We start from the raw sequence: 13,376 nt of genomic DNA, 5'->3' as shown, positions 1-13,376 counted from the left end.
AACGTAAATAAACAAGCAACACTGCAACCCGAAAGGACAGTTATACATTCCGATAGAATGGGGTAACACTGTGCAATAACAGTTTATAGTTTGCGTACAAAACACTTTTCTCTTCTGTTGGAGAGAGTGGCCAAATTTTTCTTTTTTTTCTTTTTAAATCTTTAATGTAAAATTAAGGCTATGCATTGTGTAAATACAGTGTAAACTGCAAGTGGCATTTTTTTTCCCCTCTTGAATACTACACAATGTACAAGACAGTTGCAGAATATAATGAACAGTTTATTAAACCCCCCCGCCACCCCCAAAATAAATATACAGGCTTGAGACTGGTGAGCCCAGCTGTATTGTAGCCTACCCTATGAATTAGTCCTCTAATTTGAAACAGATATTTTCGTGTTTTGTTTTTATGAAAAATGTTCTGTGGTGATACCACTAGCATTGATTTAAAAATAATGACCAACTATTGCTTGATTTACAACACTAACAAAATCTATAAAGTGACAGTTAACCACACGGCGACGCTTCAATGCCTCCTCCTCTGTGTATGTACTCGACAGGGGCTTGTAATGCGTAGCTAGTAAGCTAATTAAGCACTTGGCGCTATCACTAGCTAATTGAATAGCAAAGAGTTTTTGCCCAGTGTACCTGATATGATATAAAATGTCTCCGTGAAGTATCTTGTGCCAAAATAGGGTGTGTTCCTACGTTTTTTGTAAGCGTATGGGGCAAAAAAAATAAAGTTGACATGCCCTGCAAAAAGTCAAAATCTTACCAAGAATATTTTATTTCTAGTCAAAAGTAATTCAGATTAGACGCGTCACGTAAAAAAAAAAAAAAAAAAAAAAAAAAAAGTCAGTGTTAAACGTTTTAAAAAAAATTACTCCTGGGGAACCTTTCGTCTACTTATTTCAAGTAAACAGCTTGAAACAAGTGAGAATTATCTAAAAAAAATATTTTAAGATTTTGAGTTTTTGCAGTGTGGTGTTTATTTTCAGTTTAAAAAAAAAAAAAGCTGGCACCATCAGGCGGCTTTCATTGCCATAACTACGTGTGTTAAAACTAGTTAAATGCTAGTTGACACTTTATGAAACACTGTTAGCAAATGTCTGCTTTTCTATAGATGTAGGCTTTTTATTTTTTTTTTTTTTCTAAAGTCAGCAAGGTGCAGGTGAGACTAAAAAAAAACATTGCGTGATAGTTTGTCTTCATTTCTGTTTTTGTGTAATTGTTATACTGTAAATAGTAGATTTCCAACAGAGTTGTCTATTACTCACATCAAAAGGTGAACTTATAAACAACTTATTTCTTCCTTAATAGACCTAGAGAATAGCCAAAATATTTTTAATATTCCTTTTTTTTTTAAGTACTCATTGTATTCATCCATCCAGCCATTTTCTGAGCCGCTTCTCCTCACTAGGTTCGTGGGCGTGCTATCCCAGCTATCATAAGGCAGGAGGCGGGGTACACCCTGAACTGGTTGCCAGCCAATCGCAGAGTACATACAAACAAACAACCATTCACATTCACACCTACAGGCAATTTAGAGTCTCCAATTAATGCATGTTTTTGGGATCTGGGAGGAAACCGGAGTGTCCGGAGAAAACTGGGGTTGCGGTTAATCTGACCTACCTTGTTTAATTATTGAAAACAGTTTTTTATTTTCAAACTGTGTTTATTGGAAAATCCCAGAAAGCAAAAAAAGCAACTTTATATCTAGAGCACTTTAAAAACAACAACAACCACAGCTGTAACAAAGTGTTGTACATAAGGATCGAACATAAAACAAATAATAAGATGGAAAAAAATATTTTTTCTTTTCCAATTAAAATATATTTCTCTATAAACAAGTCCTGCAGCTCCTCCATTGTGGTCCCAAGCGGTATGTTGGTGGTCTCAAGGTGTTTGCAGTTGTGTTACCGACTCCCCAGAGGAGGGAGTGAAGATTAGCTTCTTTCACAATGGCATTCCGGCCCGCCTCTTGGTCCCTTATGGCACTGCCAGGTCAATATACAGTGTTTAACATACCATGTCAAATAAAAAAAGATTATTATTATAATACATTAAATGAGAAATTATAAAAAAATCTCCAGGGGAATGCTAAATCAATGCAACAGATATATTACATAAAGAGCCATGATGAAGTATCTATGAGGGATTATTGACAGAAATAGAGTGGGTAAGGAAAGTTTTCAGACCCCCTTAAATTTTTCACTCTTTGTTATAGTGCAGCCATTTGTTAAAATCATTTAAGTTAATTTCTTTCCCTCATTAATGGACACGCAGCACCACATATTGACAGAAAAACACGTAATTGTTGAGATTTCTGCTGATTTATTAAAAAAGAAAAACTGAAATATCACACAGCCATAAATATTCAGACCCTTTGCTGTGACACTCATATTTAACTCGGGCGCTGTCCATTTCTTCTGATCATCTTTAAAATGGTTCTCCACCTTCATTGGAGTCCACCTATGTTTGATTCTAGTGATTGGACTTGATTAGGAAAGCCACACCCCTGTCTATATAAGACCTAACAGCTCACACTGCATGTCAGAGCAAATGAGAACCATGAGGTCAAAGGAACTGCCTGAAGAGCTCAGAGACAGAATTGTAGCAAGGCACAGATCTGGCCAAGGTTACAAAAAAGGTTCCTAAGAGCACAGTGACCTCCATAATCCTTAAATGGAAGACATTTGGGATGACCAGAACCCTTCCTAGAGCTGGCCGTCCGGCCAAAATGAGCAATCGGGGGAGAAGACCCTTGGTGAGAGAGGTAAAGAAGAACCCAAAGATCACTGTGGTTGACCTCCAGAGATGCAGTCGGGAGATGGGAGAAAGTTCCAGAAAGTCAACAATCACTGCAGCCCTCCACCAGTCAGGGCTTTATGGCAGAGGGGCCCGACGGAAGCCTCTCCTCAGTGCAAGACACATGAAAGCTCGCATGGACTTTGCTAAAAAAAAACACATCAAGGACTCCCAAGATGGTGAGAAATAAGATTCTCTGGTCTGATGAGACCAAGATAGAACCTTTTGGCCTTAATTCTAAATGGCATGCGTGGAGAAAGGCAAAGCTCATCACCTGTCCAATACAGTCCCAACAGTGAAGCATGGTGGTGACAGCAACATTCTATGGGGGTGTTTTTCAGCTACAGGGAGGACTGGTTGCAATCGGAGGAAAGATGAATGCGGCCAAGTACAGAGATATCCTGGACAAAAACCTTCTCCAGGGTGCTCAGGACCTCAGACTGGTTCACCGTCCAACAAGACAATGACCTGAAGCACACAGCTAAAATAACGGAGTGGCTTCAGAACAACTCTGTGTCTGTTCTTGAATGGCCCAGCCAGAGCCCTGACTTAAACCCAATTGATCATCTCTGGAAAGACCAGAAAATGGCTGTCCACCAACGTTCACCATCCAACCTGACAGAACTGGAGAGGATCTGCAAGGAGGAATGGCAGATGATCCCCAAATCCAGGTGTGAAAAACTCCCAAAAGACTCATGGCTGTATTAGCTCAAAAGGGTGCTTCTACTAAATACTGAGCAAAGGATCTGAATACTTACGGCTGTGTGATATTTCAGTTTTTCTTTTTTAATAAATCTGCAAAAAATTTCAACAATTCCGTTTTGTTTCTGTCAATATGGGGTGCTGTGTGTATATTAATGTGGAACAAATTAACTTAAATGATTTTAGCAAATGGCTGCAATATAAAAAAAGAGTGAAAAAAATAAGGTGGTCTGAATACTTTCCGTACCCACTGGAACTTGCTGCCCTCTAATGAGTTTACAGAAGTGTAAACACACTGGTCACCTACACAGATTAGTTGAAGCTGATATTCTGCTTTTTAATAAAGGCTAATTTTGGATTGAAACTGAATTGTAAACATTTATTGTGTTTGTACTCTGCGGTGGTGTTAAACTGTAACGCATCATACTAATTTGCAAAATTAGATTTAGGTTGTTAGGAATTAGTTTTCATGTTTTTAATCAATGTATACATTCTGCTATTTGTCAAATCAAACAACTCATTAAATAGAAAAGTTGGCCATTTCATGACAATTTGTTTTATTTCAGTCCACAAACTGCTTGGATTATCAGTCAAATTCGACATTTTCCTTCTCTGTGTGGAATTTTATACGAAGCCATGCAGATATTTTTGGACGCATTAGATTGTTGATGCTTTGGATTCATAATCAGGAACACAAAAGTCACTCGCCACTTCTGCTTTGCAGTCAATCATTTGAGAAGTCATTTTAGTTGACTTCAGTCAAGAAACAGCACCTCTATCCAAGAAAATATCGAATTAAGTCCTCAGCTTCTTCAAAATTTTTATATTTTTAGCAGGCAGGATGAGTGATTGAGAAACATTTGAAGTCAGATGGATGTGGTTAATCTCCCAATTTGTCTCACTTCTGTCAAGATTTAAAAACAACAGACCAGAGCTCAGTAACAGAGTTCATGTCAGTCATGTGAGTAATTAGTCACCTTGTTCAAATACTTCATTGCGGTACTACAGTGGATTTTTCAGGAATTAATTTTTTCTGAAAACTTTTTTTTAACTTTTACTCCTTACTTTTGAACACAAATATCTCCACTTTCTACGCCTTACTTTGTCAAAAAAGGCTCTGTTCAACCTCAGCAGACAAGATGAAAAAGATATAAGTGAGAGAGGTAAAGTCAACTGCATTTGAGCTCTTGATTGATTTAGATCTCCGGACTTCTAAGACAGAAGAAAACAGGGACAGAAGTGACACAGACAAACGTCAACCAGGGAGTATTAACGACAACAGCAATATATTCGGGGAAACAAGCTATCTCCCATCCATTAGGGTTGTAACGATACAGTATCAAAACCCAAAATCACGATAGTCTTAAGACACGGACCTGTGTCATCTTTGAAATTGTAAAACTGCGACACGCCTTCCAACTCCCAGAGTTTGTGTGTTCAATCCACGGTGCTACCAAACTCTATTCATATTTGTATTCTTTTAAAGAGGAAAATAAAACACAAGGCTAGATTGACTAAACATTTCTTCAGCAAGCCTCTCCCAACTGGTTTAGGTGTGTTTTTGTACGTTTAATACTGATAGCGCGATATGAATCAAATCTTAACTTTGGCGTATCGTTACAATCCTACCATCCATGGCCTTATTTACAAGCATTGTTTGATTTGGTTGGCTACTAGAGGTATTCATGGAAAATGCATTGTGTCTTATGTCAGCCGAAAACCCGCCATCTTCTTTCGTTGAAAAATTCTACGGCTAATGTAAAAAACACATACATACAGGTAAGGTGTATTTTTTTTTCCAGTTGTAATAATGAGCGAATTAGGCATTTTTGAATTATTATTTTTTTTTGTCAGTTCACAATGATAGCAAAGCTATGGGAACATGTTGTTTTGATAGCATGAAAGCCTACGCTTGTTCTTGGTTTAGGAAAGAAAAAATTAATCGTGGCAAGTTATCAAAACAGATATTGTATATAATTGACAGTAAAAAGGATGTTTTACTTTTGTACTTAAGTAAACTTCAGAGTCTTGAGATCTTTTACTTAAGGGAGTCAAATCACTAAAGTACTTCTACTTATACCAGAGTATCTGTACTTCTATTTAAGTACAGAGTCTGAGTACTTTTGTCACCTCTGATTAACAGTAACAGAAACTCCAATGTCAAGTCATCTCCATTCCAGACATGAGTGTTTGACTGAAAGGACCGATGTTATACAGTGGTATCTTGACTTATGAATTTAATTCGTTACTCAATTTACTTGCATATCCAATCAATATTCCCCATTGAAATGATTCCATTAATCCTTTCCAACCCCCACCCCTAAAACCGCCACCATTTTTAATGTGATTGGAATAAAGAAACATAGTACAGTATTGTATAAAAATGTATTTAAGAGAATGTCAAAACAAAACTGGTTTTAAAAAGCGTAATTCCTGCACATTGGGACAAGCCGGAAGTCATAACAACTGTATGCCTGAGCTGTGTGCCTTTGAGGGGGCGTGGCCTACTGAGTGAAGTCAGGAACATGGCTGATTAGTCTCAGTGAGCCTCTCGATGTGACTTTTGGTCTGTCATAGCTGCTTGCGAGTGTTCTCATTGTCTATTTGTGTGTTTGACTGCTTGTCCCATTTATTGTTGTTGTTGTGACTTTCGGCTCGCCACAACGAGTCACTCGCATGATTTGTTTGGCACCTTTTTGCGCTCGATGCCCCATCCTGACATAACCTGCTGTTTTTTTTTTTTTTTTTTAAATCAGGTTTTGGGACTGCCAGTGGCTGGGTACTGGGGCACGGACCGGGAATCAAACCCGACACTACATTACCGGTGCACTGTTCATCCCATTCAATAAACAGCTGAAAGTGCTTCGGCAATGGACTTTTAAAATGTATTTATTTATTTCATTTTTTTCCCCACTTCACCTGAGTGGCGGCCTATCAGAAGCTTGTCTGTAACTCTAATTTTTCCTTGCAACACAATGCAAAAAATTGATCCTAACTAAAAAAACTCAGAAATCGGGGCACTTGTGACTTACGAGTTTAACTGGTTCCATGACCACGCTTGTAACCCAAAACACTCATATCTCAACTTCTCATCTTTCCCCTTGTGCTCCTTCCGGTGTGCACCCTTTTGCCACCATGCAAACACAAGCGAAGAAAAGTTTCACAACTAAGGGACTAATGCTATTTGTTAGCCTGTCTATGGCATTTTGCATTGTGCGTGAGCATTAAGCTAGGGGACTTTTGTAAGACAAATTTACAGTATGTGGTTGTTTTAAATACACAACGTGATTCTATTTTATGTATAGTTTCACGGTCAACTTCGACTGGGAGTGGCAATAAATCGCTTTTTTGAAGAAATATTCACTTAGCTGCCAAACTGCCTCTTGTTGTAAGGTGAGTTGAATTTGCTGCCACCATCTACTGCTCGTATCTTCAATTTTTGCTCACAAGTCAAAGCAAAAAATCAGCCGAGTGGTGGCTCATGTCACGAAAAACTCGCAAGTTGGGTAATTTGTAACTCAAGGTACCACTGTATTCCTAAATGATCCTCACATGATCACGGCCTCAATAAAAAGCGGCTATACAAGGGTAGCCGTTGAGATGGTATCGACAAAGCAGAGAGATCTTCACAGCCGTGCAATACAGCCTGCCTAGAAGTCCAGACGTCCTCTCTTTCACCTGCGGGTGCGTTGCCACCTTCCATAGGCCTTGGAGGTCCTCCACGTGGCCATGTGAGGTAATCATCTGGTTATAGATACACAGGTGGTCAGGTGCCTTTCCCTCCCCTGAGAAATACAAATGCTCCTGCGGTGACACGCCGACAGCCTTGGCGCAGATGCCCATGAACACATCATCTATGTAAAGCGTGGCGTTCAGTGTCAGAGTAGCGTGGTAGATCTTGCTCGCCACGTCGCCGGACACCACGTAGCCCGCCCCGGGCGTGTAGTCCGGGTACGACATCCACTGGTACATCTCAAGAGGTACGTAGTACTTACTGTCCTTACTGCGGTTTGGCGGCGCCCCCCTGTGGACCCGGCCCACCCAGAAGTCGGTGACACCCTTGTGTCTGGCATCCTGCAGGTACGCCACCAAGTTAGGCACGTGAACGAAGACGTCGTCGTCCGCCGTCATGAGGAAGCGAGCGTGAGCGCAGCACCTGTGCATCCAATGAAACTGCATGATCAGTTTCTTGGTCAAGTTGTGGAAGGAGTCCAAAAAGTCCTGCTGGATCAAATCGCCATGGCGACGGTCCTCTCGGAAGAGCTGCCTTTGAATAATAGCGTCCGTGCCGTTGGGTCCGAGGGGTGCGCCTAACGCGAACACCACCTTAACCGTCACTCCCAGTGAGTCCAAGATGAAGGTCTCATTACCCCAAGTGGATCTGATGTTCTCGCGTCTGGCGGTGTTCACCGGGGACGTTTTGACAAAGAGCAGGAGGAGGACGTCTTGGCCAGCACATTTATCCGGGTGATCCAGCAGGTTGCGGAAGTTCCGGAAGCTCTGGGCCTGCTCTCGCGTGATGGTGAGGCTCTTGTTGATGTAGCTGAAGCGGTTCACCAGGAGGCGATATGAGTAGGACTTGACGTGGTTCACCATGCCGTTGTCCCACCAAACTGTGACCACCGAAAGCACCAAGCAGGTGGTTATCAGCCGGACGCACTGCCTCTTCCATAAACGGCTGAATCTCCAAAGCATCTTGTCACTTGGTTGGGGTAGTGAAGCGGCGGGGTGGGTTGCGAACACTTGGAGCTGTGTTACTGTGGCACCTCAGTGCAGCACTCAGCGGGTCTTCCATTCTAGGTGGTGATGGGAGTCACTGGGTCTGCTGGGAAACATTGTCCATTACAGAAGAATTACTCAGGCACTCCAAGCCACTTAGCAGCCAGTCATTCATCTTCATCTGAGGAAGGAAAGCATATTCACTGTGGTGACAACACTGTAGCCAAACATATAGAGGAAGTTATTGAATATTCAATGGGGTTTGTCAACATGTGAAAACAGTGACGAAGGACAAATACTTTGGGACTGCACTTAAGTAGAATTTTAGGTGTCTGGAATTTACTTGAGTCTGCATTTTTAGGATGACTTTTCACTTTGAATTCCTACATTTGAAAACTGTACTTTTTACTGCTTACTTTGTCAAAATGGGTTTGGTACTGTTTTCAACCTCCGTGACGTAAAAAAGACACAGACGGATAAAGTCACCCGTGGTTGAGATCTTGGCGTCTTCAAACCAGTTATCCTCAATAGGGCTGCAGGTGAACTGGAGCCTATCCCAGCTATCTTTGGGCGAGAGGCGGGCTACACCCTGGACTGGTCGCCAGCCAATCACAGGGCACATACGCCTAGAGACAAACAAACATTCACACATTCTCACCTATGAACGATTAGGCTACATGCACACTGCAGGGCATGATGCCCAATTCGGATTTTTTGTTAAATCCAACCTTTTTATGTAGTCGTTCACATTACAAAAACAAATGCGACTTCTACTATGGACGGAATGAGTTTGTGACATAACAGACATGCGCACAAACACGAGGCACCGTGTTTATGTAAGTAAGTATGGCCCCTCGCAATTTCAAGAATTTTGTGCAACCTTAGTCAACATTTTCTATTTATCAGTTCTAAAGAATCTTTTCGCCACTGCTCCTTTGTCCGCCGTTGCTTTTGTGCGTGTCTGTTTTGTTGAACAATTCTGATGTTTGTCGTCTTTTGACGGCGCATATGTCGCATGAGCACAACGTGAGCGTCCAGATTGCACTTGCATCGGATACATATCCGATTTATATACACATACAAAAGAGGCCTGGGTCAGATTTGAAAAAAATCTGAATTGTGGTGTTCACATTGACATGACAAAATCAGATACACGTCACATTGGGCAAAAAAAAATTAATATAAAAATCTGTCTCATTTAAAAAAAAAAAAAAAAACATACGGTTAAGGTGTATTTTTTGTTGTTGTTATCATTAGCAAATTCAGCATTTGTCATTAGTCAGTTCACAATGTTAGCAAAGCTATGGGAGCACATTGTTTTGTTAGCGTATCCAGAGAATTTTTTTCATCTCAGTGCGAGCACTATGCAAGTAAGGAGTGTGAGTACTTTTGCCACTTGTATGTAAAAATACCGTAGTGTTTCCCAGTTGACTGCTCAGCCATTACTGCCCCAGTAAGACCAAAGTAGTTGATAGTAGCTGCTCTAACAGTCCACAGGCAAGATTTCAGGTTCATGAACACGGGTAATAAACTTGGTCTGCACCGGATCAGGACTGCACCTTGGCTGCTGAGTCGGTCACAACCAGTACCAATAAGAACCAGAGGTGAGAGTAAGTCCGATATCGGAAAGTCCGAAGTAAGTCTCAAGTCTTATAAGATACTGCGGCAAAAAATGAAGAAAGTCAAATAATTCCTTGAGTTAACAAGTTACACTGTAAATCAGGTCATACAATCGTGCTCAGTCTTGAGCTACTTTGTACTTCGTACTTGTACTCGCGTTAGTTGGTTGGAGTAACGCATTTACAACCACCCAATTTTTAATGGTTCCAAAAGAGTCTCTATTGTCACCTCAATTTAACGCATAACCAACATAATGCTTAGATAATGTTTGACCAACTACCCGTTTGCTAAACTGAGAAGCGCGTAGCTTACTTGTCATTGTGGGATTTAATGTGACCGATGTCGTACTTGTTGTATCTCTTACCTTTGAGTTACAAAGCTAGTCATGATGTCACTCTCTTTTTCCCAATTTTATCAAAAACATAATCCTTGAATGCAAGTTTAATCATCTTAGGTGCTCCCTCCCTGATACCTGTTTTATGAGGGGGCCTCTGCACTCCGCATCATCGCATACAGGGGGGTGGCCAGGTTAGCGCACTACACGCAAAAACTGTTCATTCAAACACAAAACAAATAGTAGCTAAACTATCTTGAAAATAAAGATTTTCAAATATAAACAGGCAAGACTTGTCAAGTCAAGTCTAGATCAAGTAGAATCTCATGAATATCAAGTTGAAGTTTTAGCCAAGCAAGTCCTAAGTCTAAAGCAATAAAAAAAAATACGTTATATACTGTTATGTATATGTGATGCATTTAAATGTTTCTGAATAAGAACACCAGGGGACGCAGTTTTCTGTTGTCGTGAGTTAGCATGTGTGCGAGGATCAATTGCCAGGTGTGCGAATGTTGGTTGGTGACTGTAATTTGCTCATGATTGTCAAGTTTAGCAGCGTTCGGCCCGGTTTGCGGCAGGCCGTGAGTCTGCTGAGACGTGAAAGCACGCTTGTATGCAACAGTAATCCAGTTAGCTGCAGGAAGGGTTAGGGTGAAGGGGGCCTTTGGCAGACATTGGTATCTGAATGCAAAAAGCCAACACAGCAAATGTAAGTGGACGACCCGGTGAAAGCGCTGAGAGCCGTGGAAAAGCGTGGGGGACACAATGGGCAGCATCAGAATAGCTGCGCTGCACAATGCAATGGGTGAGAATAGTCTGCTTCCTGCACTCAAACCTGCAAGGGGGCAGATCATAATGGAGCCTGAGGGGCCTGGGACTCCCAGCGCACCCTGAGAGCTTTTTAAACAGCACCACTGGATGCGTGGTGCATAATGGGGTCACTGGCTCAAATTGGCTCTCTTTACTGAGGGTAATGAGAAACCCAACCACCATCATCAACCTTGTTTGCACTCTACTGCCCTTCCCAATAATAACAATGAGACATCCATCAGCGAACTTATGAACACACAAGGACCACACAGTATGCTACAGGACAAAAAGAAACTGCTCTTACCTCATCCTCGCAGTCCGGTTGACAAATCCAACTAACGAACTTGTGGTTACAGCCAGGCTAGACTGTTTACTGAGGGTGTTGCCTGGCCCACTGTGACTCAACTATTACTACGGTGTGTTTGTGTTAAAATATAAAAAAATACAGCAGCTCTACTGGAGAACAACATTCCAAGTGTTTAAGCTGCATCTAAAACAAGCACAGGGAATGTTCACCACATACTTCCAAAGTCACCATTTGTATAAATAGAAGGCACACCATCACTGCAGACTCACCCCAAGAGTGGCTTTAACGGTCCCCCTTTTTCCACCAAGTCAACTGTATTTCATCAAGTTCAAGTTTGCTCTTTAGTTTTCCTTCATCTATTTTGTTCTGACTTGCTGTCTTGTCTGTCTGTGTGGAGTGTGTTGACTGAGCAGGCAAAAATGTTGCCCACCTCTCGTTCTCGTTCTCTCTCTCACTCTCAACTCTTGCTTCCTCACTCTGGGTGTGGATGGGGGTGGAGTTTTTCCGTCAATGCAGCAAGCGCAATTAAGTCTAATCCAGTTGTCAAAACTTTTTGGTCCAGGGAGCCCTCACAGGGGAGATATTTTTCCAATCCCTCATAGTCTGAACGCCAAATAAACAACTACTAGGGATGTTCGATGCCACTTTTTTCTGACCGATACCAGTCCGAGTATTCACTTTTGATTACTCACCGATACGGATACTGAGTACTGATACCACTACTAATGTTGGTACATAAAATTAAAAAAAACACACAATAACTGGTAATTGTGAACAAAGAGCTTTCTTTTTTTCTGATACACGTAATGATTTGCTGTCAAACCGCCGCAGTGTAGCGCCGAGTAAATAAAGTTGTAATGTTATCAGAATAAAGTTGTACTTTTTCAAGAAACAAAAGATGTAATCTCAACAAGACCAGATGGAGTTATTTTGGGATAAAAAAATTTAATCTTACAAAATAAAGTAAGTTTTCCAACCAAGTCTTAATATTATGAATGATTATTAAGTCAACGTTATGAAAGTTATGTTTTAACAAGTGAATTTATCACTTGTATCTCAAGTTTGCACTCACAAATAAAGCAAAAAATGTGCTCAATGACGGCTCGTATCTTGAAAAACCTGTGAGTCGGGTCACTCGTATCTCAAGGCACCGGTGCATTCTGACCAATTACGTAAAATTGGATAATTTCTCACGGCACACCTGTTGATCTATCATGGCACAGTGTTTGGCATTCTATATTCTCTAAAAAAAAATAAAAATAAAAAAAAACATGCAGCTTTTTTTCCAGAAAAAATCGGACTTTATTCCTGTACAGTGGTGCCTTGAAATACGAGTGTCCGAACTTTTTTGAGATACAAGTTTTTGCTTGGAGTTATGAGCCAAAACTTGAGGTACGAGTGCTGTGCGCAGCTCTACTCACTTCAGAACAAGCAGCAGTTTGATATAAAAGAGGCTTGATTGCCACTACCAGTTGGAGTTTACTGTCAAACTAACCACAAAACAAAAAGCATTACAAAGCCTGCCGGAGAACCTCAGAGCTGCAGAGAATGTTCTTGTTTTTAAGAACAGGCTCAAGGCCTACCTTTTTAATTTAATTTTTAACTATCCATTCATCCATCCATGTTCTGTACCGCTGATCCTCACTAAGTTTTTAACAAAATATTTATAATTTTGATTCATCTTAGCTTTTATTTTTACTTCCTGCTTTTATTGTCTTAGGTCATTATTTATGCTTTGTTTAGTTCAGCTTTTATATTTTTAGGTCTGTTATTTATATTTTGATCATTGGTTATATTTCTTGGTATGTTATTTATGTCATTTTCGCCTAAAAGTTTGCGTCTTTCCTGTTTTTTTCCCCAGATCATTTCTTTTGGATCATTTCTTCTACATCAATTCTATTGTTTTCGTGTTTCCCCAGATGGAGGCCTCTGCGCCGTAGTTTCGTCTCATGGGGTCCCCGGTTCTGTGTGTGCGGGTTCTTTGTGCCGCTGCACTGGGGGCTCCATGCTGGTAGTCCGTGTCCGCGGCCTTTGGGAGTGCCTTAGAGTAGAGGGATCCTTGAGATGCTGTTTCCTCCT

The 13,376-nt window shown here is 40.9% G+C and overlaps 1 protein-coding gene across 6 annotated transcripts; it reads right to left on the bottom strand.

Moving 5' to 3' along the window:
- Window positions 1-1,557: 1,557 nt before the first annotated feature.
- Window positions 1,558-11,733, bottom strand: b3gnt5b (UDP-GlcNAc:betaGal beta-1,3-N-acetylglucosaminyltransferase 5b). Of its 6 annotated transcripts, none has more exons than XM_061798267.1 (3): window positions 11,567-11,733; window positions 7,186-8,407; window positions 1,558-1,994 (listed from the first exon to the last, which is right to left on the bottom strand). In XM_061798267.1, exons 2-3 carry the CDS (start codon window positions 8,200-8,202, stop codon window positions 1,944-1,946), a joined length of 1,068 nt encoding a protein of 355 aa, XP_061654251.1. In that variant the 5' UTR covers window positions 8,203-8,407; window positions 11,567-11,733; the 3' UTR covers window positions 1,558-1,943. The 6 variants fall into 6 exon arrangements, with proteins under 6 accessions (XP_061654251.1, XP_061654247.1, XP_061654249.1 ...); XM_061798263.1 differs by adding an exon at window positions 11,295-11,480 and having other exon boundaries at window positions 1,562-8,407; XM_061798265.1 differs by adding an exon at window positions 11,295-11,480 and having other exon boundaries at window positions 1,562-8,332.
- Between the last annotated feature and the right edge of the window lie 1,643 nt (window positions 11,734-13,376).

Source organism: Phyllopteryx taeniolatus, chromosome 14, assembly GCF_024500385.1.
Source record: "Phyllopteryx taeniolatus isolate TA_2022b chromosome 14, UOR_Ptae_1.2, whole genome shotgun sequence".
Taxonomy (NCBI): Eukaryota; Metazoa; Chordata; class Actinopteri; order Syngnathiformes; family Syngnathidae; genus Phyllopteryx; species Phyllopteryx taeniolatus.
Note: the sequence above shows the minus strand (reverse complement) of the source record. Positions and strands in the feature narration are given on the sequence as shown.